This window comes from Lemur catta, chromosome 15 (genome assembly GCF_020740605.2).
Source record: "Lemur catta isolate mLemCat1 chromosome 15, mLemCat1.pri, whole genome shotgun sequence".
NCBI lineage: Eukaryota > Metazoa > Chordata > Mammalia > Primates > Lemuridae > Lemur > Lemur catta.
The window spans coordinates 15,204,730-15,232,723 of NC_059142.1; the positions used below are offsets into that span (position 1 = coordinate 15,204,730).

Below are 27,994 nucleotides of genomic sequence, written 5' to 3' on the forward strand. Positions count from 1 at the left end.
GACAGGATCTTTGCCTTCTTACACGGTATGGAGAGCTGCTCTCTGTGGATCTGGGTGGAACTGGTTGGCAAGAGCATTTTCTGTCCTGGTTATTCTTCCCAACAGCGGCATCCCCAAAAGACTTTTGGCACAGAAGGTCTGAGCCTAGGTAGGTTCACCAAGGCAAAGGGAGGCAATGAGTCAAGAAGCATCAGAGTCACAGGGCCCACTTCCTTCCCTTTGGACCTGGAGACCAGCGCTCTGAGAGGACTGTGTGCTGGTTCAAAGTCATGCGGGAAGTCATAGCAGAGATGCTGGAGTGTCCTGATTCTTGGACCACAGATAGCCCCCTGCACCATTGTTTATTTTTAAGCACAGTCCTTCAGTAAATTTGAGTCTATCTTTGTGGTTGGCACATGTCAGGGGGTAGGACTTTTTGCTCAGATGACTCATTTGGCAGCCAACATTGTCCCTGTGATCCCTCTGATGGGTTTAAAATTCAGATGTGCATGCAGATATGCACAAAACCACACACACACACACACACACACACACACACACACATATACACACACCACTAAACACACGGACCTATCAGGACATCTTAAAACTCCATGATTTAGATTTCAGTGATTTAAGGCGAAGGCGTTTTCCAGGGATGAGATCTCTCATGCTCAGATAGTGGCTTTGGCTGCAAATGCTCCTTTAGCTAGACTTTTCCTCAGGGAGAATTCATTATTCTAGACATTATGTGATTTATGTGTTTGGAATAAAAAGGGTGCTTACCTTCCTCCCTGGGATGTGGGAGAAGGTGTTTGAGGTTGTACTGTGAAGTCATAAAGCTCGCAGACGGCTCCTGCCTGAGAGAGCTCAGTATTATTGACGTTCCTTTCCTTCCTCAAGGCCTGGTGAACTGTGTCCTTCTGCTCTGGGTGGGGCCCAGGTAGATGGGCCGTCATCCAGGCCTGTAAACCATACTTGATTTCTGCATTGATTTATATGTTTTTTTTTTTTTGAAACTGTGATCTTGGTTCCAAACACAGAATTGTCATCCCACGCTCATTGAATGTGCCTGATTCTTGTAAATTCTAAGTTACATACTTCTTAGTGTCGTGTGTGTGTGAAACCCTATGTTCAAGAGAGAAATCATAAAAAGAGTAAGAATATTTTAACGCAATGGAAAGAATGCTTTTTTGGTTTTGAATAAATATTTATTTTGCCTTCTTATGGCTGTGTTTTATCCTTGCCTTGGGTGTGGCAATATGAGACCGACTAGAAATCCCAGAGTGTTGCTGATAGGAGTGGGTAAAGGGAAGGCCAGTTTTGGGACCTGAAGCGTTATCATTGGATTTGTCCTGGCTTGGGAACAGAGCCAGAAAACTGTAAGACACCTCACCTTTGTACAGTGTTTACATCTCAAAGTGCATTCGTGTTCAGTGCCCTATTTGAACCACTCTGCAACTTTGGAAGCAATTTGAGTAAAAGGAGACTCAGGGGGTTGAAATGACGTAGCCAAGGATTCACAGCCAGATGTTATTAGCAGTTCAGGTCCTAGGCAACCCCCCAGCCCCACCCCACCCCCCAAGTAGTGCTCTATTCATCAAGCCTAGCGGGCTGTCCACTTATTTTGAATGGATATAAAGCCATGGCTCCACCTGGAGACCAGAAGTTACAAATCCTCCCTGTCTCCCTCCAGGCTTTTCATGAGGAGGCAATGAGAGAATGGAAATGAAAGAGCTGATATTATTACTATCATTACTGCCTATCAGCCCAGCTTATATTTACATGCATTTTCCCATTCCTTTGAGTTACTTCATAAGGATAGTAGTTCTCAAGTTGAATGCCTAGAAAGAAAGTAGTTCTCTTTGCCTTGATGGGTTGTAGAACTCACAACCAATTTGTTAATAAGTGAAATGCTGCATTTGGTGAATTATTTACTTAATTCAGATGACTCCCAGACTTCCTTCACTGTGATGTGTCTTGTTGAGTGGTAAAGAAATGGAGATTGTACATGATCCATGGTTTAAATAGGTTTCATCCCACAATCTTGGAACGTGCCATCCATGGGAACATTCTGGGTGGACTGATATAAAAAGGATGGAGACCCTTGTTGTAGGTTATATTTCTGGAAGTGAGACACGTAGGTCATGGGTATGAACATTTTTATGGCTCTTGATATTGTGAAAAATTATTTCCTAAAATGATTACATAATGGCCTTTGAGATTGTATGCTACGCTATTTATAAAGCTCTTTCATTCATGTTGGTTATCTTAATAATATAGTTTTTGTAAGTTTGGTGAGTACTATATCCCAGTTTAATAGGTGGGGAAATTGAGGCTTGTAGACAGATGGAGTGACATGCAAAGGCCACAACACTTTTCCTGGCCGGGAGATCCAGGTTCCCTGATGTTTGGTTAGCTTGGTATCAAAACATACCATCTATTCTTACTGTACAGCTACCTCTTTGACAAAACAGCAAAGTTCCGCAGAAAGAAAGGGGATTTAGTACAATTCTACAAAAACATACCTCACCTACTATGTGTGAAGATTTAGAACCAATTCAACAAAAATTGAACATGCAATATGTGCAATGATAGAGAACACAGATGCGAATAAGACAGTTTCTTCCACTAAGAGTGATGGAAGGAGGGAAGAAGGAAATGAACACTTATTGAGTGCCTACTGTGTGCCATACACTTTACATAGATTGTCTCATTTAGTCTTTACAACTCTTGTTATTTCCCACCTGTTCTTCCTTCATCAGTTCTCTATTCTCTAGTAGTTCTTTCAAAACCATCATTCTTCTTAAACCTGTGGTCCTACCACTTCCCTTTCAATGGCTGTAGTTGTTTTTATCCCCACTTTACTGTGAAAATGGAAGCCATAAGAAGGAAACACCTTCACCTTTTGACCACAAAACCTATAAACTTATCCGCATGCACATCCCTAAGCTTTGGATCCCTCTCCTGGCCCACCCTCTGCCCAGAGCAATAAGATTTCTGCTGGAGGGCCTCTCTCCATGCCCTCGAGATTGCTTCTGTTTTGAGACAGTGACAGTTATTTCTCCATTTCATAGACATATTTTCTAAAAATGAAGTTTTCTGTTAAAAACATTTAGTCTACTTGTGCCTTTTGTATTTTTTTCCCTAAATTATACTAGAGTAATCATCTATAAACCTCAGTTTTTTGGTTGACTTTGTTTACTAATCGAGTCCCTGTTCTTTTCCTTGGCGAAAATGAGGCAACTTCAGTCCTGTTTTTTTATTTCATGTGATGTAAAATTTTGGGCTGTGCCATTCACTTTGTGGTTTATGTGAATGGAGCCCCCAGGAGTCATTCACTGTGCAACCATGAAGCCTTGTGTGGCAGCCTTGGGTGAAGTCCTCTCCGAGTAACCCACCCCTCCTGTGCCGCCCCCCCCAAAGTCATTGATTTGGTAAGTATTAAGGAACTACTATCTCAGCACTGGACTATGTTTTCTATGCAGTGTGGTGGAGGGTTCAAAGAAGGTCTCTTTGAGCAGATTACAAGCCTCTTGAAGGCATTTTGTGGGAAGCATAGAGATATTTAAAAAGCTCTGGGAATCCCCTAAGCAGTTGCTTGCCTTTGGGCTCTGTCTTTGTGGGGTTTGCAAATACAGGAGTTTCAGACACTGTCCCAGCACCATGGCCTTGGTCATCTCCACAGAACTGTCAGGCTCAGAGTGTTCCCCATGGTCCCTTTCCACTTGCTCCTCCTATTGGAGCAGTGACTGTATGTAGTTCACTATTCTTGTCCCAGTGGAATCTTCTAGGGTCTTTAGCGGTCATCTCAAGATCACCCTCACGGGGGAAGTGAGAATCCACCTTCCAAGGAAGCCTTTCCAGATGGTTTTACACTCACCAGATCAACTTATATTTATCCAGCAAAATTTATTGAGTTCCTTCTATGTGTTAAGCCTATGAAGTGCTGTGGATGCTACAAGGAACAAGACAAATGCTGTCCCCTGTTGTCCTGGAGCTTTTGCAGTTTAATCAAAGAGACAGACATGAGCTGCTCCCTGCCCCAATTTCATAAATCATTATGTTGGCAGTTTTGGTAAGTGCTAGTTTGGTCATGTCAATGAGCTTGTGTAACAGAGTGGCCTAAGCTAGCTTGAGTCACATTTAAAAGTGTCATCAGCTAAAGGGAGGGAGTATGAGGTGGGGCAGGGTTTCAAGAAGCAGGAAAAAACGTGGGCAAAGACCCCAAGGTAGTAGGGAGTTTGGTGTATCTGAGGACTGGAGAAGCCTGTGTGGCCAAATTGTTGGGATCAAGGGCCCAAGTGACATGAAATAAGGTTCCAGGTATGGGCAGAGGCTGGAACAGGGAGGACTTGTCCAGCCCTGGTAAGGCTTTGAATTTCATAACGAGGATAAAGAGAAGTCACCAAAAGGTTTTACACAGGGGAATTGTTGAGTGTGAACATTTCTCTGTTTTTTTCCTTATGGGGTGTAGGCTTAAAAGGGTGTTTTTTTTCCTCCTGCTATTTTGGGGACATGGTACAGTCTGAAGAGTGTAGAATGGATGAGTTTCACCTGGGAGCTGTGGGGAGCACACTCAGGATGTGACTAGGAAAGCAAGAAAAAAGAAGGCAGGGGAGAGGGTTGGTGGAATATGAGGACTTTTCGGTAGGGAAGAATGTTTGAGTACACTCAAACCGACTTTTCAGCTAACCATTCAACTATTTAACTAACCTTTATCGGACTTATTAGATTTCAGACCCTGAAAAAGACACTGTTTTTTTTTTTTTTTTTTTTTTTTTGAGACAGAGTCTCACTCTGTTGCCCAGGCTAGAGTGCCATGGCATCAGCCCAGCTCACAGCAACCTCAAACTCCTGGGCTCAAGCAATCCTTCTGCCTCAGCCTCCCGAGTAGCTGGGACTACAGGCATGCGCCACCATGCCCGGCTAATTTTTTTTTTCTATATATATTTTTAGCTGTCCAAATCATTTCTTTCTATTTTTTTTTTTTTTTTTTTTTTTAGTAGAGACAGGGTCTCGCTCTTGCTCAGGCTGGTCTCGAACTCCTGACCTCGAGCGATCCGCCCGCCTCGGCCTCCCAGAAGATGGGCTAGAAAGAGAACAGAGTAAAGGGGCAATTAAGTCAGCCAGAGGAGCACCAAGAAAGCTTTGTCCATGAAATGAGAGTTGAGTTGCATTTTGAAGGAAAAACAGGAATTAGCTGGAGTGAGGTCTGAGTGGCGGTGGGGGAAGGAGGCAGGTGGGAGAGAATTCTAGGTGAAAGAATCAGTCTGTGTGAAGGCAGAGTGTAATAAAATAACACAAAGGGCACTGGAACAGAGAAAGTCAGAAGGGAGATGAGTCTAGAGAGGCTGGGGGCGGGGAGGGAAGGGCAGATCCTGAAGGGCCTTTTGTGCTAGGAATTTGAACTTGAATAATTTATTAAGTGCATGCTCTGTGCTAGGCACTGAGCTAAGTGCTTGTATACATCAGCCCACTGTGACAGTAGCCCTGTGAGAGGGGCATATTATTATGATCATTCCCATTTTATAAATGAGAAAAATGAGTCTGTAGATATCAGAAATAACAAAACTGAAAGTAAAACCACACAGCAATATGTTACAGATTTTTTTTTTAAAATCACATCTAATTAGAAACACTAAAGTCTATAAAGATTGAGTCAGAGAAAATAAGACTTGATAGAAATAATCAACCCCCAAACTGAAACCAGAGTCACCTAAATCGCACCTTGTAAATTTTACAAATAACTAAAATCTGATGGAGGGATAAAGTATTCTTGCCAAAATTTACATCTGGAAAAAACTGACCCAGAAAAATCAGACTGGGAAATAAAGCACAACGGAACATTCACAGTGGGAAAAGGAAGTTTGGTAAAACTTGTTATGCACACAACCTGATCGATAAATTGCATTTTACTACAGAATTCAGAAAGGAGAGAGTTTATTCCAATGAAAATAATTTGGTAAAGTACAAAAATAAATACTGAAAAATTTAGAGTTTGAGCTCTATAGAGCACTGAATATAGAGTGAAATTGGCTTAATGGGGTCTACTCAGAAGAATGAAAATGTTTACAGAATATATTTTCTACACAATGTTAGTATTTTTTAGTAAATACATTTGAAATCATAATCATAGGTTCCTTGGGGTCCAAATCATGGGATAAAAAAGCTCTTTACTTGGCTGTTGTGGCCTAGGAGAGGAGGGTGGGAGGCAGCGTGCAGCAGAGGTCCTTTGAGGACAAGAATCATGGGAGGCGACGGGTTTGGGCATGTAGGACGGGAGAATTTCTCGAAAGACTGCATGTGCAAACCAGAGATGTGGGTTTGGGTGGCATTTCCACTAGTGCCCACTGCCCTCTGTTTGGCCTTCACCACCTACACTGGCAGCTGCTGGAGCCCAAAGACCTCCTTGTACTTTGGCTGGGAATAATGCTGAACACAATGTTTCAAAATGAGAAGTGACAGCTGTGAAGAACCTGCCTCTTCCAGATTTTCCATGTGAGGAAGGAACGTTAGCTTCTCAAGGGGCATGTGAGCCGTGTGAAGGAAGCTCTCTGATCCCCGAGGTCAGTGCGGAGTAAGTGGGCAAACCAGAGCAGCGATGCTTTGTGTGGGTCTCTGTTTGTGGACAAAGGACCATTCAGAGTTTCTTGATGTATTCATAATGTCATCTTTACAATTACATTTCTCTTTCACATTTCATCTGCAGAGGAGCATTTAAAAATCTCCACTGGATATCACAACTAATGCTAATGTTTAGAGACTGGGTACTTGGTACGTTATCATTAATTTAAATAGGAAAATTTAAAATATAGCAAGTGTGCCCCATTAATTTCTCCCAGCACTTACACATTACAGGCATACCTCAGAGATATTGTGGGTTTGGTTCCAGACCACCGCGATGAAGCAAATATTGCAATAAAGCTAGTCACACAATGTTTTGGTTTCCTAGTGCATATAAGAATTATGTTTATACTACACTGTAGTCTATTAGGTGTACAATAACATCATGTCTAAAAAAATGCACGTACCTTCACTAAAAAATACTTTATTGCTACAAAATGCTGATGTTCATCTGAACTTTCAGTGAGTCAGTCTTTTTGCCAGTGGAGGGTCTTGCCTCGGTGTTGATGGCTGCTGAATGATCAGAGTGGTGGTTGCTGAAGGCTGGGGTGGCTGTGGCCATTTCTTCAGATAAGACAACCATGAAGTTTGCTGCACTGATTGAATCTTCCTTTCATGAAGGATTTCCTGGTAGCATGGGATACTGTTTGACAGCATTGTACTCACAGTAGAATTTCTTTCAAAACTGGTGTCAATCCTCTCAAACTCTGCTGCTGCTTTATCAACTAAGTGTTTGTAATATTCTGAATCCTTAGTTGTCATTTTGACAATATTCACAGCATTTTTATCAAGAGTAGATTCCATCTCAAGAAACCATTTTCTTTGCTCATCTATAAGAAGCACCTCCTTGGCCAGGCGTGGTGGCTCACGCCTGTAATCCTAGCACTCTGGGCGGCCGAGGCGGGTGGATCGCTCGAGGTCAGGAGTTCGAGACCAGCCTGAGCAAGAGTGAGACCTCGTCTCTACTAAAAATAGAAAGAAATTATCTGGCCAACTAAAATATATATAGAAAAAATCAGCCGGGCGTGGTGGCGCATGCCTGTAGTCCCAGCTACTCGGGAGGCTGAGGCAGTAGGATTGCTTAAGCCCAGGAGTTTGAGGTTGCTGTGAGCTAGGCTGACGCCACGGCACTCACTGTAGCCAGGGCAACAAAGTGAGACTCTGTCTCAAAAAACAAAACAAAACAAAACAAAAAACCCAAGCACCTCCTCATTCATTCAAGTTTTTAAAAAATCTTATATATATTTTTCTTTTACCTTTTATGCCTCCATATGATCTGCAGGAAACATTCATTCAAGTTTTATCATGAGATTGCAGCAATTGAGTGTCATCTTCAGGCTCCACTTCTAATTCTCTTACTGTTTCCATCACATGACTTCTTCACTGAAGTCTTGAACTGCTCAAAGTCATCCATGAGGGTTGAAATGAACATCTTCCAAACTCCTGTTAATGTTGATATTTTGATCTCCTCCCATGAATCATGAATGTTCCTAATGGCATCCAGAATGGTGAATCCTTTCCAGAAGGTTTTCAATGGACTTTGCCAGGATTCGTCAGAGGAATCACTATATGGTAGCTGTAGCCTTATGAAATGTATTTCTTAAATAATAGGACCTGAAAGTCAAAATTACTCCTGCAGAATGGATGTTGTGTTAGCAGGCATGAAACAACATTAACCTCCTCGTACATCTCCATCAGAGCTCTTGGGTGACCAGATGCATTGGTGATGAACAGTAATATTTTGAAAGGAATTTTTTTTTCTCAACAGTAGGTCTCAACAATGAGCTTAAAATATTCAGTAAACCAGGCTGCAAACAGATGTGTTGTCATCAGGCTTTGTTGTTCCATTCATAGAACACAGGCAGAGTAGATTTAGCATAATTCTTAAGGGCCCTAGGATTTTTGAAATGGTAAATGAACATTGGATTCAACTTAAAGTCAGCAGCTGCATTGGCCTTTAACAAGAGTGTCAGCCTGTCCTTTGAAGCTTTGAAGCCAGATATTGACTTCTCCTCTCTGTCCTAGATGGCATCTTCTTCCAATAGAAGGCTATTTTGTCTACATTGAAAATCTGTTGTTTGGTATGGACACCTTCATCAATGATTTTGGCTAGATCTTCAGGATAACTTGCTGTAGCTTTTACATCAGCACTTGCTGCTTTAGCTTGCACTTTCATGTCATGGAGATGGCTTCTTTCCTTAAACCTCACGAACCAACATCTGCCAGCTTCCTGTGGCTTCCTCACCTCTCTTAGCCTTCAGAGAATTAAAGAGAAGTAGGGCCTTGCTCTGGACTAGCCTTTTGGCTTAAGAGAATATTGTGGCTGGTTTGATCTTCTATGTAGACCACTAAGACTTCCTCTATATCAGCAGTAAGACTGTTTCACTTTCTTATCATTTGTGTGTTCACTAGTGTAGCACTTTTAATTTTTTTCAAGAACTTTTCCTTTGAATCCACAACTTGGCTAAACTATTTGGTACAAGAGGCCTCGCTTTTAGCCTATCTCAGCTTTTGACATGCCTTCCTCCATAAACTTAATAATTTCTAGACTTTGATTTAAAGTGATTAAGTGTGACTCTTCCTTTCACTTAAACACTTAGAGACCATTTTAGAGTTATTAACTGGCCTACTTCAATATTGTTGTGTCTCAGGGAATAGAGATGCCTGAGGAAAGGGAGAGAGATGGGGAAACAGCTGGTCAGAGGAGCAGTCAGAACACACACAACATTTATTGAATAAATTTGCCATTTTATATGGGCACGATTTGTGGTGTCCTAAAACACAATAGTGACATCAAAGATCAGTGATCACAGATCACCATAACAGATGTAATAATAATGGAAAAGTTTGAAATATTGCAAGAATTATCAAAACGTGACCCAGAGATGTGAAATGAGCACATGCTGTTGGGAAAATGGTGCCAACAGACTTGCTAGATGCAGGGTTGCCACAAACTTTCAATTTGTAAAAAACACAATAATCTGTGAAGTGCAATAAGGCAAAATGCAATAAAACAAGGTATGTATTTGAAAACATACATTTAATTCTATGTTCAAGTTAACAATTTTTTATATATAGTATCTATTTCAATTTTTCATTTTGAATATAAAGGCTGTTTATTAAGAATGTTAAACTATTAAAGTATAATGCATAATAAACTATACAGAAATAGGAAACACACTTCTTTGAATAAGCTACGTACATAAAATATGATACCTTTAAAAGATAGTCATCAATTTAAGACATTTGCTGGATGCCTGCTGAGTAAGGCACTGTCCTAGGTGCTGGGATGAAGCTGAATAAGGCACAACCCTGCTCCTGAGGATCTTACAAACTAGTGGAGTTTTCAAGATACTGTACCACAAGTGAGCTAGAAGTGATTTCTAATGTAACGAGGAGCGAATACTTTTGGCATTGAGTGTTAGTTTAGTTGTCTTTGCGAAAGCTTCTTTCTTTTCATAATATGCGGCCTCATTTACAAACACCGGGTACACGGTACAGTTTCCGCCCAGCGGAATAGTCTTCCCGTCAAGAGTTAAAAACACCGGATCCCCAGGGTGCAGTGGTTTCCAGTCTTGATCCTCTCAGGAAACAATTAAAATAAATAAATTACATTTGTTTTTTTTCTCCCACTTTAAAAATTTATGTCAGACTCCACACATCTCCCAAATTATAGCATTCTATTCTTTTAAAAGAGGGCACTTAAGTGACGGATCGAGAGGCATATGAGTGATCTGACTAAACTGAAATTGTGCAATTAATTTTGGCAGCAGTGTTAAGAGTTCCCCTTTTAATTTTTATACCTGACACACACAAGTAAAGTTTGTTTCAATGCCAGGTTCACCTTGGATATTGTCAAAGAAATTTATAATATTTAAAGGCAAAACTAAATGCGTGTCTACCTAAGTGTACAGTCTACCTCTTGCCAGCTGAAATTAAATTCTGTTCAGCAAAATTTAGGAAATATCCATTAACAGCCTTCTGTGTGGAAGTCATTCTACTGTTGGGGATATAAACATGAGCCACGTTGTATCAGAGATTCTATTCTGATGGGGATTGGTGAGAGAAGCTGAGGGTGGAATGGGGAAAAGTCTAAGACAAGGCTAGTGTATTCTAAATGTGCTCCCATATCTGAAAGGTCCCACACCAGGGATTTGGACCTGTGAGCCTCCAAGCACCAATGTTGTCACACTGCCGGAACCCTAGAACAGTTCTTCTCAAACTCTGATGTGCTCACAAATCATCTGGGGATTTTGTTAAAATGAAGATTCCGATTCTACAGGCTGGGGGTGAGGGCCTGAGATCCTGCATTTCTCACCCAGGAGTTTGTTAGAAAAGCAGAATTTCATTTCCCACTGCAGACATACTAAATCAAAGTCTTCATGTTGACAAATCTCCAGAGACTCACATGCACAGCATTAACGTTTGAGAAGTGCTGCATCACGGCGATTTTTCTCAGTCCTGGCTGCACGTTATGATCGCCGGGATGTTAATATACATATGCGTAGGTAGAGGGGCAGCCCCATCTCAGGTAAGTCAAATTAGAATCTCAAAAGAGTGAGGCCCAGGCATCATTATTTTAAAAATTTCTTTTATAATAAAATTTACATACAGTTAAATTTGCTCATTTTTGTGTACACTTCTATGAGTTTAACATATGTTTAGCATAGGCATATAACTTATAACTATGTAATCAAGATACATAATTATGTCACCCACCTCCTTCTCCTCCTCCAATCCCTCATGCTACCCATTTATAGTTCACTGTTTTTTGTTTTTATTGTTTTAAAGCCCCAGATGATTTTACAGCGTGGCCCAGTTGAGAACTACTGCTCTGGACCAGTGGTTTTCAGGCAGAGACATGCCTCAGGACCGCGGAGGGAACTTCAACACACCTGTGGCTAGCCCCACCTGTAGAGGCTCCACTGTAGTACAGGGCTGCCCAAACTGGAGCCACATGAAAATCACCTGGTGAGCTCAATGGATTCTGTTTCTGCCTCGATGAATTAAATCAGAATCTCTAGGGATGGGACCTTGGAATCAGGATTTTTAAAAAGCTTTCCAGGTCATTCTCATGTGGCCTGAGTTCAGGAAGCACTGCGACAGTTTGTGGTAGGTTCCAGGCATTGGAGGGGATTCCCTAGGTGATTCCAATTAGCATCCCTGATTAAGAACCATCACTCTTAGAACAAAATCTATACTCATAAGCATGTCCCTGCTTTGGCCCCAGGGTCTACAGTCCTCTGCTCACTCCTACTCTCCATGGACATTGGTTTTCTTGCTGTTCCTCAAATGCCCCAAGTTTGTTCCGGCCCCAGGGCCTTTGCACTTGCTTTCCATGTGACTGGCTTCTCACCTTCCAGGCTCTAGCTTCAGTGCCACCATCTCAGAGATGATGCTTTCTGACCACCCCATCTAATCGGAACCCTTTGTGATCCACTGCTTTATTATCACTTATTATAGTTTGAAATGATCTGGTTTATGTATTATTTACTTATTCATGGTCTGTTCTCCCCCCATTAGTATGGAAGCTCCATGAGAGACCTTGCCTATCTTCAATCTCAGGGTCCAGAACAGACTTAGTTATCATTCAAAAATATTTGTTGAAATAATTAACCAATCAATCCCGCCTATGGAATATTTATTCCTTATTGAATGAATTCTTTATTTCTAGCAAATCAAAACTATGCTTCCTTTCAAGACCCACTATGAACTTTGTTTGCTACTGCTCTTGTGGATCTCACTTCTTGGCCTCCCAGGATTATTTTTGTACCCATGAATATCCTTAAGGATATCATAAAACTCAAAAAATCCTGTTTTAGCCTATTATGACATCATCACCTTGGCCTCTGTTTCTTGTACTTGGTGTTTTTGTCACTTATATTGTTTACTTCCTTTCTTCTCCCCAATTTTTATCTTTCCTTCAAAACATTGCCTAATGCGCCTACTTCAGGTTTCCACCTGGGTCCCATTAAGCCACAAAGCAGGACTTGCTCCACTAGTGTGTATGTTCGGTCAGGCCACTTAATTGAGTTGCAAGTCTGGATGACTATTACAGTCATTAAACAGGGATTTGAACTGAATCACTGGTTTTTTCAACCCTGATTACCCAAGCCGATAAGATCAGATTATCTCAGAGTGGAGTCCTGGCATTTTTATTTTCCAAAACTCTCTCTAGGTAATGTGTAGCCAAGGTTGAAAGCCCCAGACTAGATAATCTACCAGGTCTCTTCCATCTCTGAGGTCTGAGAGTGTGTAGGGTACTCACAATGGGGAATAGCTATTTTAGCTTTTTGGAACCTCTGCTCCTCCCTGCTTTTCCAGATTTAAACTTCCTAAGCTCTCCCAAGAGTCTTTTCTTCCTCCTATGTCGTTATTGATAAAACCACACAAGGAGTAGATTCTAGGGTTCTGAGGAGAGCCAGGGAATCGTGGCAGAACACATCCCAAAGAAAGAGATTCTAATTGTTTTGCTCTAACTTATTCAGTGGTGATCACAGGGAGGTAGCAGAAATTTGGTCAACTGCAAAGAGTATGAGTTTTGGATCTGTCATTAGTAGCTATATGGCTATGGGAAGGATCTAACTTCTGAGCCTCTATTTTCTTATATTAAAACGGACGCAGTAATTCCCACCCACTGCAGTTGGGTAGAATTTTTGCTTTCACGTGAGTATATCTAGACTATAAATTCCGTGACAGTACAGACTATACTCACTGATGTATCCCCAGAGCCAGCAGAAGTTATACTCAATAAATATTTATTTATATATCTTCCCTACACTGCAGTGTTTTTGAGAATATCAAATGAACTAATGTGTGTAAAATGCTGTATGAACTGTAAAGTTCTACTTAAAGGTAGAGCATTATTATTTTCAATATTTTAAAGGAACAGCAAATGTTACCTGCAGATTAGGATGGATAACAGCAGCAATCTCTCCACTTTCATTCCTGGGATAATCAACTTTCTCCATTATTTTATAGACCTCAATGGCACAGGGAGGAAATTCTTTTCCTACGACAAAAACAGTACGTATAAATAGCAACTAAAAAAACCTCCTGTAAAAAGAGAAGTTGACAATTGAAAGAATGAACCATCACCACCACCACAACAACAACAAAATGAAAAGAGTTACAGGGAGAACACACCATGTTTAGTTAATAACACTAAGCCCCAAAATGTTCTTGAATTATTCCTATGAGCACTCTGTCCACAAATACACTAATGGACAAAGGTAGAAAACAGAAATCAAAAAGTCAGTGTGGGAGAAAAACAGCCTAGGACTCGGAGTCAGGACACCTGGGCTCTAAATCTCCTAGCTATGTAATCTTGAACAAGATGCTTCACATTTTGAGGCTCAATTACTTTATATGTCAAACAAAGGTTTTGTATTAGCTTCTTTTGGAGGGCCCTTCCAGCTCTGACATTCTATGACTGCATATTTTCAGAAGGACTTACAGCAAATTAGGTGACTTTAGTCTAATGCTCTTTCCCTTAGCTAAGTACATTAAACACTCGAACAGCTCCTGAGCAGGGAGATCTTGGTATGCAGGCAGTCTGCAAATAGTGGAGTCCAACTTCCAAAGACACAGCAACATTAAACAACCCGATGCCCAGAAACTTGGAAAATGAGTAGTTTACAAATACACCAGGTAATCTCTGGACAAACAGGATGCACTTTCATCCACCACAGGGCCCATAGTGTGTTATGATCACAACTCAAAGGGTTGTGACTCAGAGTTAGAATGAGGATACCTTGTGATCACTTCTGTATCAGTTAGCTTTTGCTGTGTATCACACTACCCCAGAACTTCATGGATTGAAACAATAACCTTTTAATTTAGCTTCTTATTCTGTGGGTTGGTTGGGTAGTTCCTCTGGTCAGGACTGGCTTCACTGATTTCTGATTGTCCTGCTCATGTGTTTGTGGTCAGCTGGCAGGTCATCTGGAGGCTGGATGATTTGAGATGGCCTCACTCTCATGTCTGGCATCTGACAGTCTGTCAGCTGGAGTGGCATGACTGTTGGTTAGGGTGTATGAGTTTTCTACTTTATAGCCTTTCATCATCCAGCATGCCAGTGTGGACGATGCATAGTGTATACATCCCAAGAGCAGCAAGAGAGCAAGCCCTAATGCGCAAGTCCTTTTCAAGCCTCTTCTGTGGCACAAAAAAAGTCACATGGCCAGGCCATATTCAAGAGGTAGGGAAACAGACTCTATCTCCTAACAGAAGGATCTGAAGCATCACACTGCAAGGATGTGGATGCAGGAAAGGGAAGAATGAAAATCTACCACACTTTCCAAGATGAAGATGGGAACTTACCAGATGTCATTTCTTTGAACCAGAAGGTCCAGTGGGAGGAAAGGAAAAACTGATAGAACACAAAGGAGTATGTTTTTGCTACTTAGAATCTCACAATTAGAAGGAGCCTTGAAAGCCTAACTTCTATCAATGCTTGTGTATTATTCCTAATGTTCTGGCCATGTAGTCATCTTACTTCTACATAAATAGTTTCACAAAGAGTGGTTCCATTTCATTGCTGCTCAGCTTTGTTAATTAGAAATTTCTGTCTGTATGTAACTTTATTCCATGATTCTATTTTGCCCTCTGGGTCACAGAAAACATGTCTAATTTCTTTCCAACGTAATCTTTTGAAACTGTGAAATAAAATTGCTTTAAGCCTTCTTTTTGTCAGCCTAACTATCCTTAGTTCTATCAGTCACTACTCATATGTGGTCACATACATGAAGATGTATGTGAAGGTACTTTGAAAACTGAAAGTTCCATGTGCATCTGAGGGATTATTCTTATTATGGCTTTCAAACTCTTCAACATTCTCAACTCTCTCTTTGGTTAAACTCCTCTTTATAGATGTTTCTCCAGAATTATGGACTTAGAATTTATTCACAGTTCTCAGGTGCTGCTGTTTACAGCAGAAAAAAGACCATCACCTTCCTCATGCTGGGATTTTTTTAAACGTTAGGAGCAAAACTTTGTCCCTGATGTATTTAATCTCAAACATTTGGTTAAACGATTGTTAAAGATTGTTAGGACTTCTTGTAGCCTGATATTTTCCTGCCATCTCTTACCTAGATAAGCATGTCACATGTGTCCTTATCCAAGTTACTAATAATGATTTTGAGTAGCACAGAGTCAAGGATGAAGACCTTCTATACATCCCTAGAGACTTTTCTCTAGGCTCTTATGATTCTTTTGTCAGCATTTTTTGGATGCTGATGCTTAGCTAAAAGCCCACCAAACTGGATAGTCTAAATTAATAGCAGTTTAAAATTTTTGAATTGTAGAATCCCCTGCTTACATGAAATGTTATATGGAAGAGCAATAAAATAGACAGAACTTCTCTGGGTGAAGCAGAAATAAGGGGTGGGGTGTCCTGGAGCTACTATTCCCCACCCCTGTGGTAGGAATTTACAGACGGGTATCTGAAAACCATGGTTTCCACTCAGGTTTGTGGCTTTCTACCTGGGTGTATCATTTCTGCATGTATTGTAGTCCCACGCTTACTATTCGAAGGGTTTCTTGTTAATGAATATGTTGTGACCTTCCCAATACCAGTTAGACAGTAAAGAGCCTGTTCTCAGATAAAGGCAGTAAAAAGCAACTTTTCAGTTTTCATGACTTTGGAGTCAAAGGATTTTCAGGGACAAAAGAAACTCCTGTGATTGCAGTAGGGTACACAACCTGAGGCTAAGGAATTACACTTTCCACAGACACTGAACTATGCACCCAGCTCTGTCATTATAATTACCCATGCCTCAACAACAATTTAACTCAGGCTGTTGGAATAATTATTTACATTGCAGAATGTCTCTTTGATTTTAAGTATTTTTTCAATTTTAAAGTAAACTTACTTTATATAATTAATAAACTGCATTTTTAGTGCAGTTTTAGATTCACCAAATACATGAACAGATAGTATATAGAGTTCCATAACCCATCCCACTCACCAGTCCCCATTTAATTAATTTTTAATGACAAAAATAATACATGAATATATTATTATTATTGAATATAATTAAAACAAAATTAATTTGTTTTGTTCTTCCCCTCCCCAGCAAACAATGTTATCAGTTTGGTGTGTTTTCTTCTATAGCTTTTCCTGTGATACATTAACGTATATACATATTTGTATTCTAGCAAGTGATTAGTATTATTATTTTAAAGCAAATTGGTGTACCATATGTTTTAGTCTACAACTTGCTATCTTTTAATTAACAATGTGTTTTGAAGATCCTTCCATGTTATTTTATTTAACTGTTCATCAACTGATGTGACATTTAGGTCGTTTCCATTGTTTTGCCATTACAAATGGTGCTGTAATAACAATCTTGTATACAACATGTTGGTTGTGCACGTGTCTCTTTCTTTGAGAAGTGGAATTTCTGGGTAATAAGATTTGTACATTTTAAGAAGTGGATACTATAAAATTACCCTCTAAAGGGAAACACATTATATGTTCACCAGCAGGTAACAAGAGTATCCCCTTTTCCTACACCTTTACCAATGCTTAATATTATCGATTTTAATATTTTTGCTATCTAATAGGGGAAATGGTTTCTCATTTTAATTTGCATTTCTCTAATTGATAGTGATGTTGAATATCTTTTTGTATGTTCATTGGACATTTGTATTTCCTGTCTTTGTTTCTTAAAATGGAGATTAATAGGAAAATAAAAGATTTAATCTTTTTCTTTTGGTAGAGACAGGGTCTCACTATTTTGCTCACGCTGGTCTTGAACTCCTGGCCTTAAGGGATTCTCCCATCTTGGCCTCCCAAAGTGCTAAGATTACAGGTGTGAGCCACTGTGCCCAGCCAGGATTTGATTTGGAGGCTTTATTTGGCAGAGCATGGTAAATTTGACCTAGGTTCCAATTGCCATTTAAATGTTTAGTGGTTAAGTTTTATATATATTACCTTCATTACCTACTTACCTTCATTGAAATCATGTATAAAATCAAGAGCATGTTTAATCATTTTTCTCATTTGATTCAAAATATCAGCTCTCAGAACCCCATGAGGCTGAGGACCAACTTCTATACCTAGGCACAGAAGGAGATATAGTCATATTTATTTAAGTATTAGAATGTATTACAAAATGAGCATTTTAATATATCAAGATCTATAATCCAACCATTAAAATTATTAAAAAGGTAGACCATGTAGCATTATAGAAAATATTTGAGACATAATGCTGGCAAAAAATGAAGCAGATCATTTTCATGTTTGAGTTATATGGATAGTGAATATAGACTGGGAGAGAACACAGAAAAAAATCAAAGAGTTATGTTAGAAATAGTAAAATCTCAGGGTCTTTTTTCTTTTAATTTCCTTCAATGTTGTCAAAATATTTTAAAATCACAACATAGTAAAGGAGGTACACAAATTTATGCTGATAAAACAATAGGTAGACACAAAGAGAAACTCTCATAGATCTAACATTTAGGTTTGACAGGAGGAAGGACATTTATGGAGTCATAGAAATCTAGACTAGATCAATCATGGATTTAAGTCAACATGACAATCTATGTGATCCTAGAGCAACATTCTTGCACTTAATGTAACAACCCATCCTGACACAATAGTGCAATGGTTTTAATTTTCTGTAGGACAAATTTGTATTAATTTCTTCTCACCCCAATAATACTATAACTATACCATTAGGTCCCTTTTCTATGACTGTGTATACTTACACCTATAAAATACTCTTTCTCTAAACTACTTATGTAATCCCTTCCTTCCTGTGCAAGTCTCCCACAACGCCATCTCTCCTATCATCACCTTCTCCATTTGGGTCAAACCACTAACCAAGTATACCACCCTCATTCTACCCTCATTGCTTCTACCCAATTCAGATACTACATTCTTCTATAGTCATCTATTTTATCCACTTCTGTTATTTCCCAATCCACAAAATCTTACTATATTCTCCTTCATCTTCATATTCTATCTGTTGTGCTTAGCTTTCTTTATATATGTATAGACACACATTTGGGTATATGGTATCATAAGTGTGACTAAGGTATGCATCTGTGCATAAATGATGTACACAAATGTGTGAAAAAGTATGTTTGTTGATATGTCTATATGTGTACTACAGAAGACATTGTTGTTTGCCTACTCCAAATCCATCCCACCTTCCTCCTTTATAATAGAATCTTGATTTTGGCTGGGGTTCCAAAATTCAAGGTACTTGAATTTTTTCCAGCTGAAGTGAAAATGTCGAATAGTTTAAGCCAATCATAGTAATACCATTACCCTAGTGATTGGTTTAAGAATGGATGTGTGAACCAGTTCTGACCAAGGAGCCATAATGGAAGATCTTCAGGGGAGCTCCTGTGTCCCCTCTAGATATTGCCATGTTGGTATATGATGCTTGGAACTACAGTGAACATTTTGTGGCCATGAGGTCATCTATAGACATACTATAGATGGTAGACTAGAAAGATAAAAGTAACCTGGTCACTCATGATGTTGAGCTGCTATATAAAATAATAAATTTATCGTACTGCTTCAGTCATTTTGAGTTACCTGCAGACAAAAGCATTCTACATATTCTTGTTTATAGGGGAGATGGAAGGTATGGTGTTGGTAGTCTTATGTGGAGAAGAAGCTATGGACTGACACTTGACTCAGAAGAGCCAGTTACTGAAGTTTTCCATTTTTGTTTTTTCTGATTGTGAATGGAGGCTAATAAATAGGGTGGTCATATTTTCCAAATCAAAAATTAACTTTGACACAGGACCCCACATCAGAGCAGAATATTTAAATTTTTGGACATGACCCTGGCATAGTCAGGAGTGGAGCTGAAGGAATGGTGGTCATAAAAATCACTCAGATGAGACCATGGCTGATCTGAGAAAGCTAAGAGAAGACTGTGTCTAGTCACTCTTCGTGTCTGTGTCTGTGTGTGTGTGTGTGTGTGAGTGTGTGTGTGTGTCTGTATGTGTGTAAATGATCAAAGACTGGCTGCAGCAAATTGTTTCTTTTTGGGATAAAATTTACTTAGAAGGATCCTGTCACATTTCAGCTGCCTTGGCAATAGAATGCAAAGGTGCCTATTAGAAGTTAAAGCAAATTTGTATGCAGCAATAGTCTTAGCATATTATAAAATGTTGATTCAGAAAGAGTGTCTCTCCGATCTTAAATGTGTTTTTTATTTTCAATGAGTGTTTAATAAAAAATATTCCAAATAAAATAGCAAAGTTGGAAAGAGAACATACAATATTTCTTATTATTTACAATGAGCTTAATATTCCTTCGTATTGAAATGTTTTAAAATTTTGGCTCTATTGTAAGGGCCAGACATATCAGCAGGTATTTGTTCTGACTAAGAGCAAAATTGCCAGTAAATATCATAGACCAGGATTGATCTTTGAAAGTCTGAAAATCTTATGCTTTTATTTGGTGTCACAGAGAAACAGGATCCCTATCCATTATTGTTGAGTCTTTGGTTTGTTTCAACTGATTTCCTATATTTGGATATTTAGCTTGTTCCAACAGATCCCTTTATTATGCACAAGAAGTATCAATACTTGAATAACCACGGTGATTTTTGATTTTAATTTTCCTGCATTGTTTGCCAACTTGCTTTTAAATTTAATGACTCTTGGTCAAACCACCTGATATAACAAAAAACATTTTAAGTTATAACAGCAATTTTAATTGTAGCATAGTCTATAGATAATTAATTATGCTAATAGGCCATTCAGGAAAGAGAATGGAAGATAGAAAAAAGAGAATGTCTGTCTGAGAGGGTATATAAGTGTGTGGAGCTGCATGTTGGAAGTTACTAGAAGGTAAAGATGAAGTCACAGCTTAGTAACTGATAGAGCAAACAAGCACGTGGATAACAGACATCATTCATGAAAGACTATTGCAAAACAGGTGCTAAGAGGAATGTTGGGAGAAGATTCTTCATGGGTCTTTCATGTTTCTGCATGTCTTGTGAGAAAGACATTGGCTGCCTTTGTGCCAGGTTGCCTTTTTGAGGATGTGTATACAGCGAAGAGCCTTGGAAGGTAGGGATGGTGTCTTCCTTGGAGCAAAGGACAGGCATGTTTACTGCCCATTATAAAAAATTCAAGTTCCCTCAGCTTAGTGTTTTTCTCCTAAAATGCAACCACTGGTATCCATAATATTGGCTGTCTTCATATGGCTCTCTTCATGTCACCCTATGGGAACTGGGGCTTGGAGAATGGTGCAAAAATGTGGACACTCTGCTATTATTAATATCAGTACTATTGTTAATAATCTATTCTTTGTCTCTGTCTCAGGAGTCTTGTGTTTTCTGCCAGCATTCACTGAGCAGTGGAAGGCTGACCCATTGGCTTGTAAGTAGGGTAAAATCTCAGATCCAGTTCTTGAGAAGGAGAGGGCCAGAAAACAGCGTGGAGTAGGTCACTGGGACCACAAGCACTTTGGAGAAACAGAGACTCACTGCCTTTCTGATCCTGTCAAACTTGACCACTCTGGGCAAGCTTATGAATGTATGTATTACCAAAGTTAGATGGCTAGTGTTTTATATACTGTATAGTCATAGTTATAGGAACTGTCTAGGAAGGAATGGGTAAGTTTGTATGGGTCTGTGTGGGATATGTCTGAATGAAGATCATTTATAAGTTTGAATTGTGTACTTGCTGGTGATTTAAGCTAACATTTATTAAACATATATTATTAGTCTGCAGAAGCAGGTAGGGAAAAGAGAACGCTAAGATAAATGGAGAATAAAGCATATCAGGATAGCATGTAATCAATCAGGGTTTTAGGGCCTTTGTACATGATACTCCTTTTTCCTGGAAGTATTGTCTGAGGACCAGGTGTGATCCACCAACTGTTTGCTACTAGTTTCAGGAAAGATAAGTACAGAAATCAAAGTAACTGTTTAGACACTTTTATAGCAACTTGACATTGCTGCAACATTCAAGTATGTGATCATTTTTCTAGTAATTCACTTTTTATTATATTTTACAAAGGTATTGCTCTGTAGAAGATTGGAAATAAACAATGGCCTTTCACCACAGATAATTTCAAAGCATGGGCCTAGAATACTGTTGACTGCTCCCAATTTACCCCTTCCCTCCCACACACACACCATCTCAGCATGGATACCACGTATTGGGGCCTTCTGTGATCCTTCAAGACTGGGTTAAGTCTTTCCTCTGTGCTCTTATAGTTCTCTGTAATTACATAGCATTTATCAATCTGTGCAGTAATTGCCTGGTTATTTGTCTGTCTTCTCCTCAGATAATAAGTTCTTTGAGGGCAGAGTGTGTCTTGTTCATTGTTACGTCCCTAGCACCTAGCACGGTGTTTGGTCTCTAGTGGGCACACAATAAATATTTGTTGAATGTACAAATTTTTGGAGTAATTAGTTCTGTGGAGTAGAGACAGTTCTAGAGACAGTTCCATAGAAGGTGACATTTGAACTCTGTCTTGAGGATGAGAAGAATTGTGCCAGACTGAGTTGAAGGGCCAAGCATTACAGCAAAGGAAATGATAACAAAACCAGAAAGCTTCTCAATGAAATTGAGGAAATTTGGTATAGCTAGAACCTCAAATAACCCTGGGGTTAATTTGCTTGTTACTTGACAATATAATTATAAGCCTAATGATACACAAGGTAGCTATAAATGTTCTTTAAAAAATAATTTTCCCAGAGTGTCAGCCAGGACATATTTTATTCAGTTATGACAATGGGAAGTGTGACTTACCAACAGGATACTTGGCTATGGAACGAGTGGTTGCATATTTGAGGGAAGGATGCTCAATAAGATAAACATAGCAGGATAAGGGAGCCAACGAAGTCTGAAAAAAATTTGAAACATCTTTCTTATTATGTAATGACCATATGTTTTGTTCTCTTTGCTGCAACAGAGTCAATGATGCCTTCAATATGTTTTACTTCATTAACTAAGATTAGTAAGACAGCTTTATGAAACACTTTTGAACCCAATGTTATTATAGCTTTGAAAACATACAAATGAAGCATACATACAAAAACATATGTGTATAAAATTAAGTTATACGGAGATTTCTGGGTAAAATGTACATTAAACAATTCTCCAGAACCAGGTTCAAAGAATATAAAACAAAATTTCCTTCTTCATGGATTTAGTTATTTTTGTTTTCATCACTGGTTACATTTAGCAGTGGTCTTTTAAAAAATTTTGTTTCTATTCCTGTGGTCCTGGTCTTTACAGATGTTGGGTGATTCCTCCTCCTCCTGCTTATCTGAATAATTTGAGACAGGCCTCTTTGTTTTGATAACTGAGTATCAGCCAGGCTGCTTCCATGTCTGGCAACTCAAGCATTCAGCTCTTTCTTCAAAGAGGAACAAAGAATAGCTGCACTGTGATCTCCTACAGACAGGAATCACTCCTATCCAGTTATTGTCAAAAACTTAAGGGAAACAAAAACAATAGTTGACCAGCCTGGGCAACTACAAAAATTAAAAAAAAAACGATCCAGGAGTGGTGTCGTGTGCCTGTAGTCCTAGCTACTTTGGATGCTAAGGCAGGAGAATCACTTGAGCTCAGGAGTTTGAGGCAGCAGGTAGCCTGCACTCCACTGCACTCCAGCCTGGGTAACAGAGCAAGACCCTGTCTCAAAAGAAAAAAGTTAACTTTTACTATAGGCTAGGTATTAAGTTAAACTCTTTAAATACTTTATCTCATTTAAAGCTTTTAGTACCCATATAGGGAAGTGTTATTATGCTAATTTTACAAAATGAGGAAAGCAAGGTTTTGGGACTTGGTATCTTGTCCAAACTTAGTGAATGAGAAAGCCAGGACTCGAACCCAGGTTCTCCTGACTATGTGGGTCAAACTCTTTCCACTAAATAATACTACCTCTCAGGAAGGAAGGATATCTATTATACAGAAATAAACATACAATTCATTAGTTGTGTTTCTGCTTGACTGTTATTTTCTAGCAAATTTTCTCCAGCTATAGGCACTAGATTCCTGAATTTTTGATCTTGTAGATTTCTGAGTCTTAAAATGATTAGTTATATGAAGTACTCACAGGTTGGATGTGTGTTGTAGTATCTAAGTCAAATGGGACAGGCGCAGGTCTAAAGGGAGCCAATCTTTCTATCACTGGGCTTTAGTCAACATTAAATGACTATTTCTTAAGCTTCCTAAAACCCTATAATTGAGATACTTCAACTACACCATGTAAAATTTTAAAATTAATTTTACTCAGTTTTACCAAATAGCCTACAATTTGGTGGCTGTCTGGATAAAATATATAATTTTGTAAACACAAGAATCCATAAACGTTTTATTATTTTATTCATCGTATTTATTATTTTACTTTTTCCTCTCCTTTTCTCCTGCCTGTCACCATTGCTAGTATGTTCCGGTACCACCCTTTCCCACAGATCCTCAAGCCTGGCTGTGGAATAGATCCCATTTCTCTTGGACCCTCTCACTTGATCCTTTTCTGGTTGTCTCATATCTATAATTGACTTAAAAGTACAGGTCATATGCTAACTTATCAATTAATAACATTAACATTACCTTAACATAATGAAACATCTGAATCAAAAAGTCATTCCTGGAATCTTCAAGAATAAGAGTGCAGCCCATGTTAGAAGTAGTGTTGTGAAGGTCAAAAATAACATCATACGAATCTTCACTATTTTTTGGACCAAATAAAAGATTTATTTCTTGAGCCCTTCTCACTTCATATGGCAAATCTTCTGATATTTTTTTGCTGTTATTAGCAGAAAGAAAAAGATTAACATCGTGGTTAAGATAACATAAATATACAATAAGAACATAGTGTAATAAGAATCAGTTGCTAAATGTTTAATATGAAAAATCTGTATAGGAAGTGAAAACTTATTTGAAACCCTTATAAATGAAAAATTACATTTTTATTCATTTGATTCCATGTAACTAATGGTGCATTGGCACGCCTGCAAAATAATAATTCTTTTGTGGTTGGTCACAGATAGGACATATCAAACAGAATTTACCATTAGATTTCAGCCTTGAGTAAAATGCATCCATTAATTTACTGAATATTTTCTTAGTAGTTATGGTGCACTGGGTTATCTATTATGGGGCTAAATCATAAAATGCACCATTTCCCCCCTCTAGCTAATTCTAGTGCACAAACATAGTCAAACTTAGGTGTCCACATAATCTAATTAGGGATTCTTAATTGAGGTACAGGAACCACTAGTGATCCAGGGACAAGGTTTATAAAGAGTCTTTAAATACTCCCAAAATGCAAAAATTTGCTGGTGCACGCATATATGTATTTTTGGGGGAGAAGGGCTAATAGTTTTTCTTGTGTTTTCAAATCAGCCTCTATCCACTCTTTCTCCACCTACTGCAATGATTAGGATTTTTTTTTTTTTTTGCTATATATGATAAAGGTTTAAATTTATTTTTCCTCACTAAACCACTCACCCACTTTTTCCTATAATTCCATCTATTTCTATGCCCTGGCTATTTTTGCTGGTATCTTCGAGGAATTCCAGCCTGGAATGCAGTCAGGAAGGTGGATAACGGTTTTGCAACTATGAAATAAAAACCATGAGGACAAAGACGGATGCTAAGAATAGTGCAGCGGGAAGCTAGAAGGAGCCTGTGGCATTAATGATCCCATGTAGCCACTGCACCAGCCTCGAGCTGCCTGCCTCTTATTATTTGTGAACAAGAAACCCTTATTTGTTTAAGCCACTATTCTCAGATTTCTATCATATGCAAACCAAACCTAATGTATATATTAATGCATAACATATACATTAATACAATCTAATGTATATATTAATAAATTAGCATTTTAAGTTCATTCATGAAATAATCCCATGAAGTCTTTCTTCCCCAACCAATTTGGTTCTGCGTCATTCTACCCCATTTGGGTAAATAGGACCACTGCCTACCCAGTTGCTCCAAGTTAAGGCCTGTAGTTTTGAAAAGTAATGAACACTTTGAGTTCTCATGCCTGGAGTCCAGCTCCCCTTGGAAGAGTGCCAAAGGATGAGGCTGAAAGAATTGCGAGGGGCAGGACCCACAAGGGTGCTATCAGTTATAGTAAGTTGCTTAGATCAGCTATACTAAGTTGCTTAGATCTATTCTGGATAGATTTTTAAAGAATTTTCAGCAGGGGAGAAAGATCCTAAGACTGGAATGTTAGGATGATCCCTGTAGCTTTCACACGGAGAATGGGTGGCAGGCAGGACTGGAGAAAGGCTGAATGCGGAGAGACCCTGTAGGAGGCTATGCTAACTGCCAACAGAAGAAATAAACTAAGGCAGTGAAAATGGAGAGGATTTGCGAAGTACTTGCAAGGAATAATCGGAAGGACTTGGTGACTCACTAGATGGGGGGATGAAAAACTGGGAAGGTTCTAAGATGATTTCCATGGGGGATTTGGTGGGTCATGGTGCCATCACTGAGATGAAGAATATAAGAAAAGGAATAAATCTGAGAGAGGGAGGATGGAAGAAGTTAATTAATCTACCTCATAAATTTTCATAACCACCCTGAAAGAACTGTCTAACCTTTGAATAGTGTTAACAATAAGAAGCAGACAGTAAATTTAATTTAAAAGACTACTGTCATTGAAGTATGTACTATTGGGTGGTCATAATAAGAACACTGACCCCAGTCCATTTCAAAGTTATTTGGGAAGTTAATATGCAGACAAAAAAGAGTTATTCTTCAACAGATTATTACTTGTTATATAAGACTTAGTTAACAGATATTTTAGGTTAATAGATAAACACTACTTGTGTTGACATAACCTCAGTCAGGAAGATACATTTCTGAAATTAAAATTTATGCTAATAAAAATATGATTTGATACAAAAGTATGACTACTGTATAACTGCTCTGAAAATCAACTGTTCCATAAAATGAGCCATATTTCCACTAAACGTAGTATCCATCTTTTGATCTGCAGTGAGACTAAACCCAAGGAATTCTCTAACTCAAATTAGCGTTTGTCAGAAAACAAGAACATAGAATAGTGCAGGTAGTTGTTCCTGTGTATGTCTTGTATCTTAGTTAGCAGTCTAGCAACTCTCTGAGAGGTAGAAACTATCTTGTAGAGCTTTGTACTCCTACAGTATGTGGCAGAGTGCCCTGAGAAAAATAGCTATTTAATAATATTTTTAGGTAAATGAAAGAAAGGAGTGGCAAAAAGCAAATACCTACAGGCATATATATGTATAGTCATAGATATTATGATGTAAACAAAGGCAAAAATAATTAATAAGGACCTAACCTAGAGTGTTATGATTGCATGTGTATTATAAATCAGCTGATATTTAGATTCAGACAATTCAGGTGAAGTGTCTTTATCACTCATCTACAACACCCCATCTGCAACAACCCACCAATGAAATTAAGTACATCTACTCTTCAGATCACAGGGTGGTCTGATGTTTTCTGACAATGGGTATTTGTTCATTCTGTCATTCAACATATATTAATTGAAATGTCACATTTTTCTTAAGTAGAACTTTATGCACTACCATAAACACAGTTGCATGAAAACATAGTAGACAATTTCCTAGAAAGTTAACACATAGGTATGCAAGCATAGTGGGCTAACACTAATTTTATGCAAAGGATTATTAAATCTTGCTTCTTTAAAGATACGATTTAAAAATAAAACTCTTTTTTAATTTATTGTCTCCGTCTGTATAGGAAACATTTAAGAAGAAAAATCAAATAAGAATAGTTGGGTGCTTAAAAAAGTTTATAAAAGAGCACAAGAATGCCCACTTTAGATAACTGTGTAATTTGCAATGCAGTATGATTCAAAGTGAAAGTGATCTTACCATAGTGACTGTATGTACAGATATGAATTATCATATGCATATTCATATACATGTTCTTTCTCACACTCCTACAACTTCTCTCTCTCTTTTTCTCTCTCTCTCTCTCACACACACAAATACAAAACATAGTCTTACCCAAGATTTTCGAGGTCAAAAACACGATTCAGGTCACAGTCAATGTATCTGGTACACTTCTTCACTGCTCTTGGGTTAGTAATAAGTGGTTTTACCTCCAGCCCCGTTCTCTGAATCTCAGCGCCATTCTCTAGCCAATGCTTAACCAGAAATACTCCTGTTAGCTCATTCCCATGAGTTCCTCCAAAGATAGCAACCTTTTTTATAGGTTCTTCAGCAACATGATGAGAAGTCATTTCACCAAGTAGTTTTTACTGATTTCTGCAATTCAGAGGAGAAGAGATCAAGGGAAACTTAATTTCTTAAGAAAAGTTTAGAAATTTAAATCTGAATGAGACTTTCACCAAAGTGCAAAGTACAGAGTTCCCTTGAGTGGAGTATATTCTAATTTTCTGTTACAAGTTCTGAGCCCTGTTTTCTATGTGGACACT

The 27,994-nt window shown here is 38.7% G+C and overlaps 1 protein-coding gene across 1 annotated transcript; it reads right to left on the minus strand.

Annotated features, from left to right (window-relative positions):
* Positions 1-9,665: 9,665 nt before the first annotated feature.
* ASPA (aspartoacylase) lies at positions 9,666-27,941 on the minus strand. The gene is made up of 7 exons (XM_045526084.1): positions 27,923-27,941; positions 27,564-27,824; positions 24,148-24,343; positions 22,339-22,432; positions 17,560-17,667; positions 13,509-13,618; positions 9,666-10,187 (listed from the first exon to the last, which is right to left on the minus strand). The coding sequence occupies exons 2-7, from the start codon at positions 27,797-27,799 to the stop codon at positions 9,990-9,992; spliced, it is 942 nt and encodes a 313-aa protein (XP_045382040.1). The 5' UTR covers positions 27,800-27,824; positions 27,923-27,941; the 3' UTR covers positions 9,666-9,989.
* Positions 27,942-27,994: the final 53 nt, after the last annotated feature.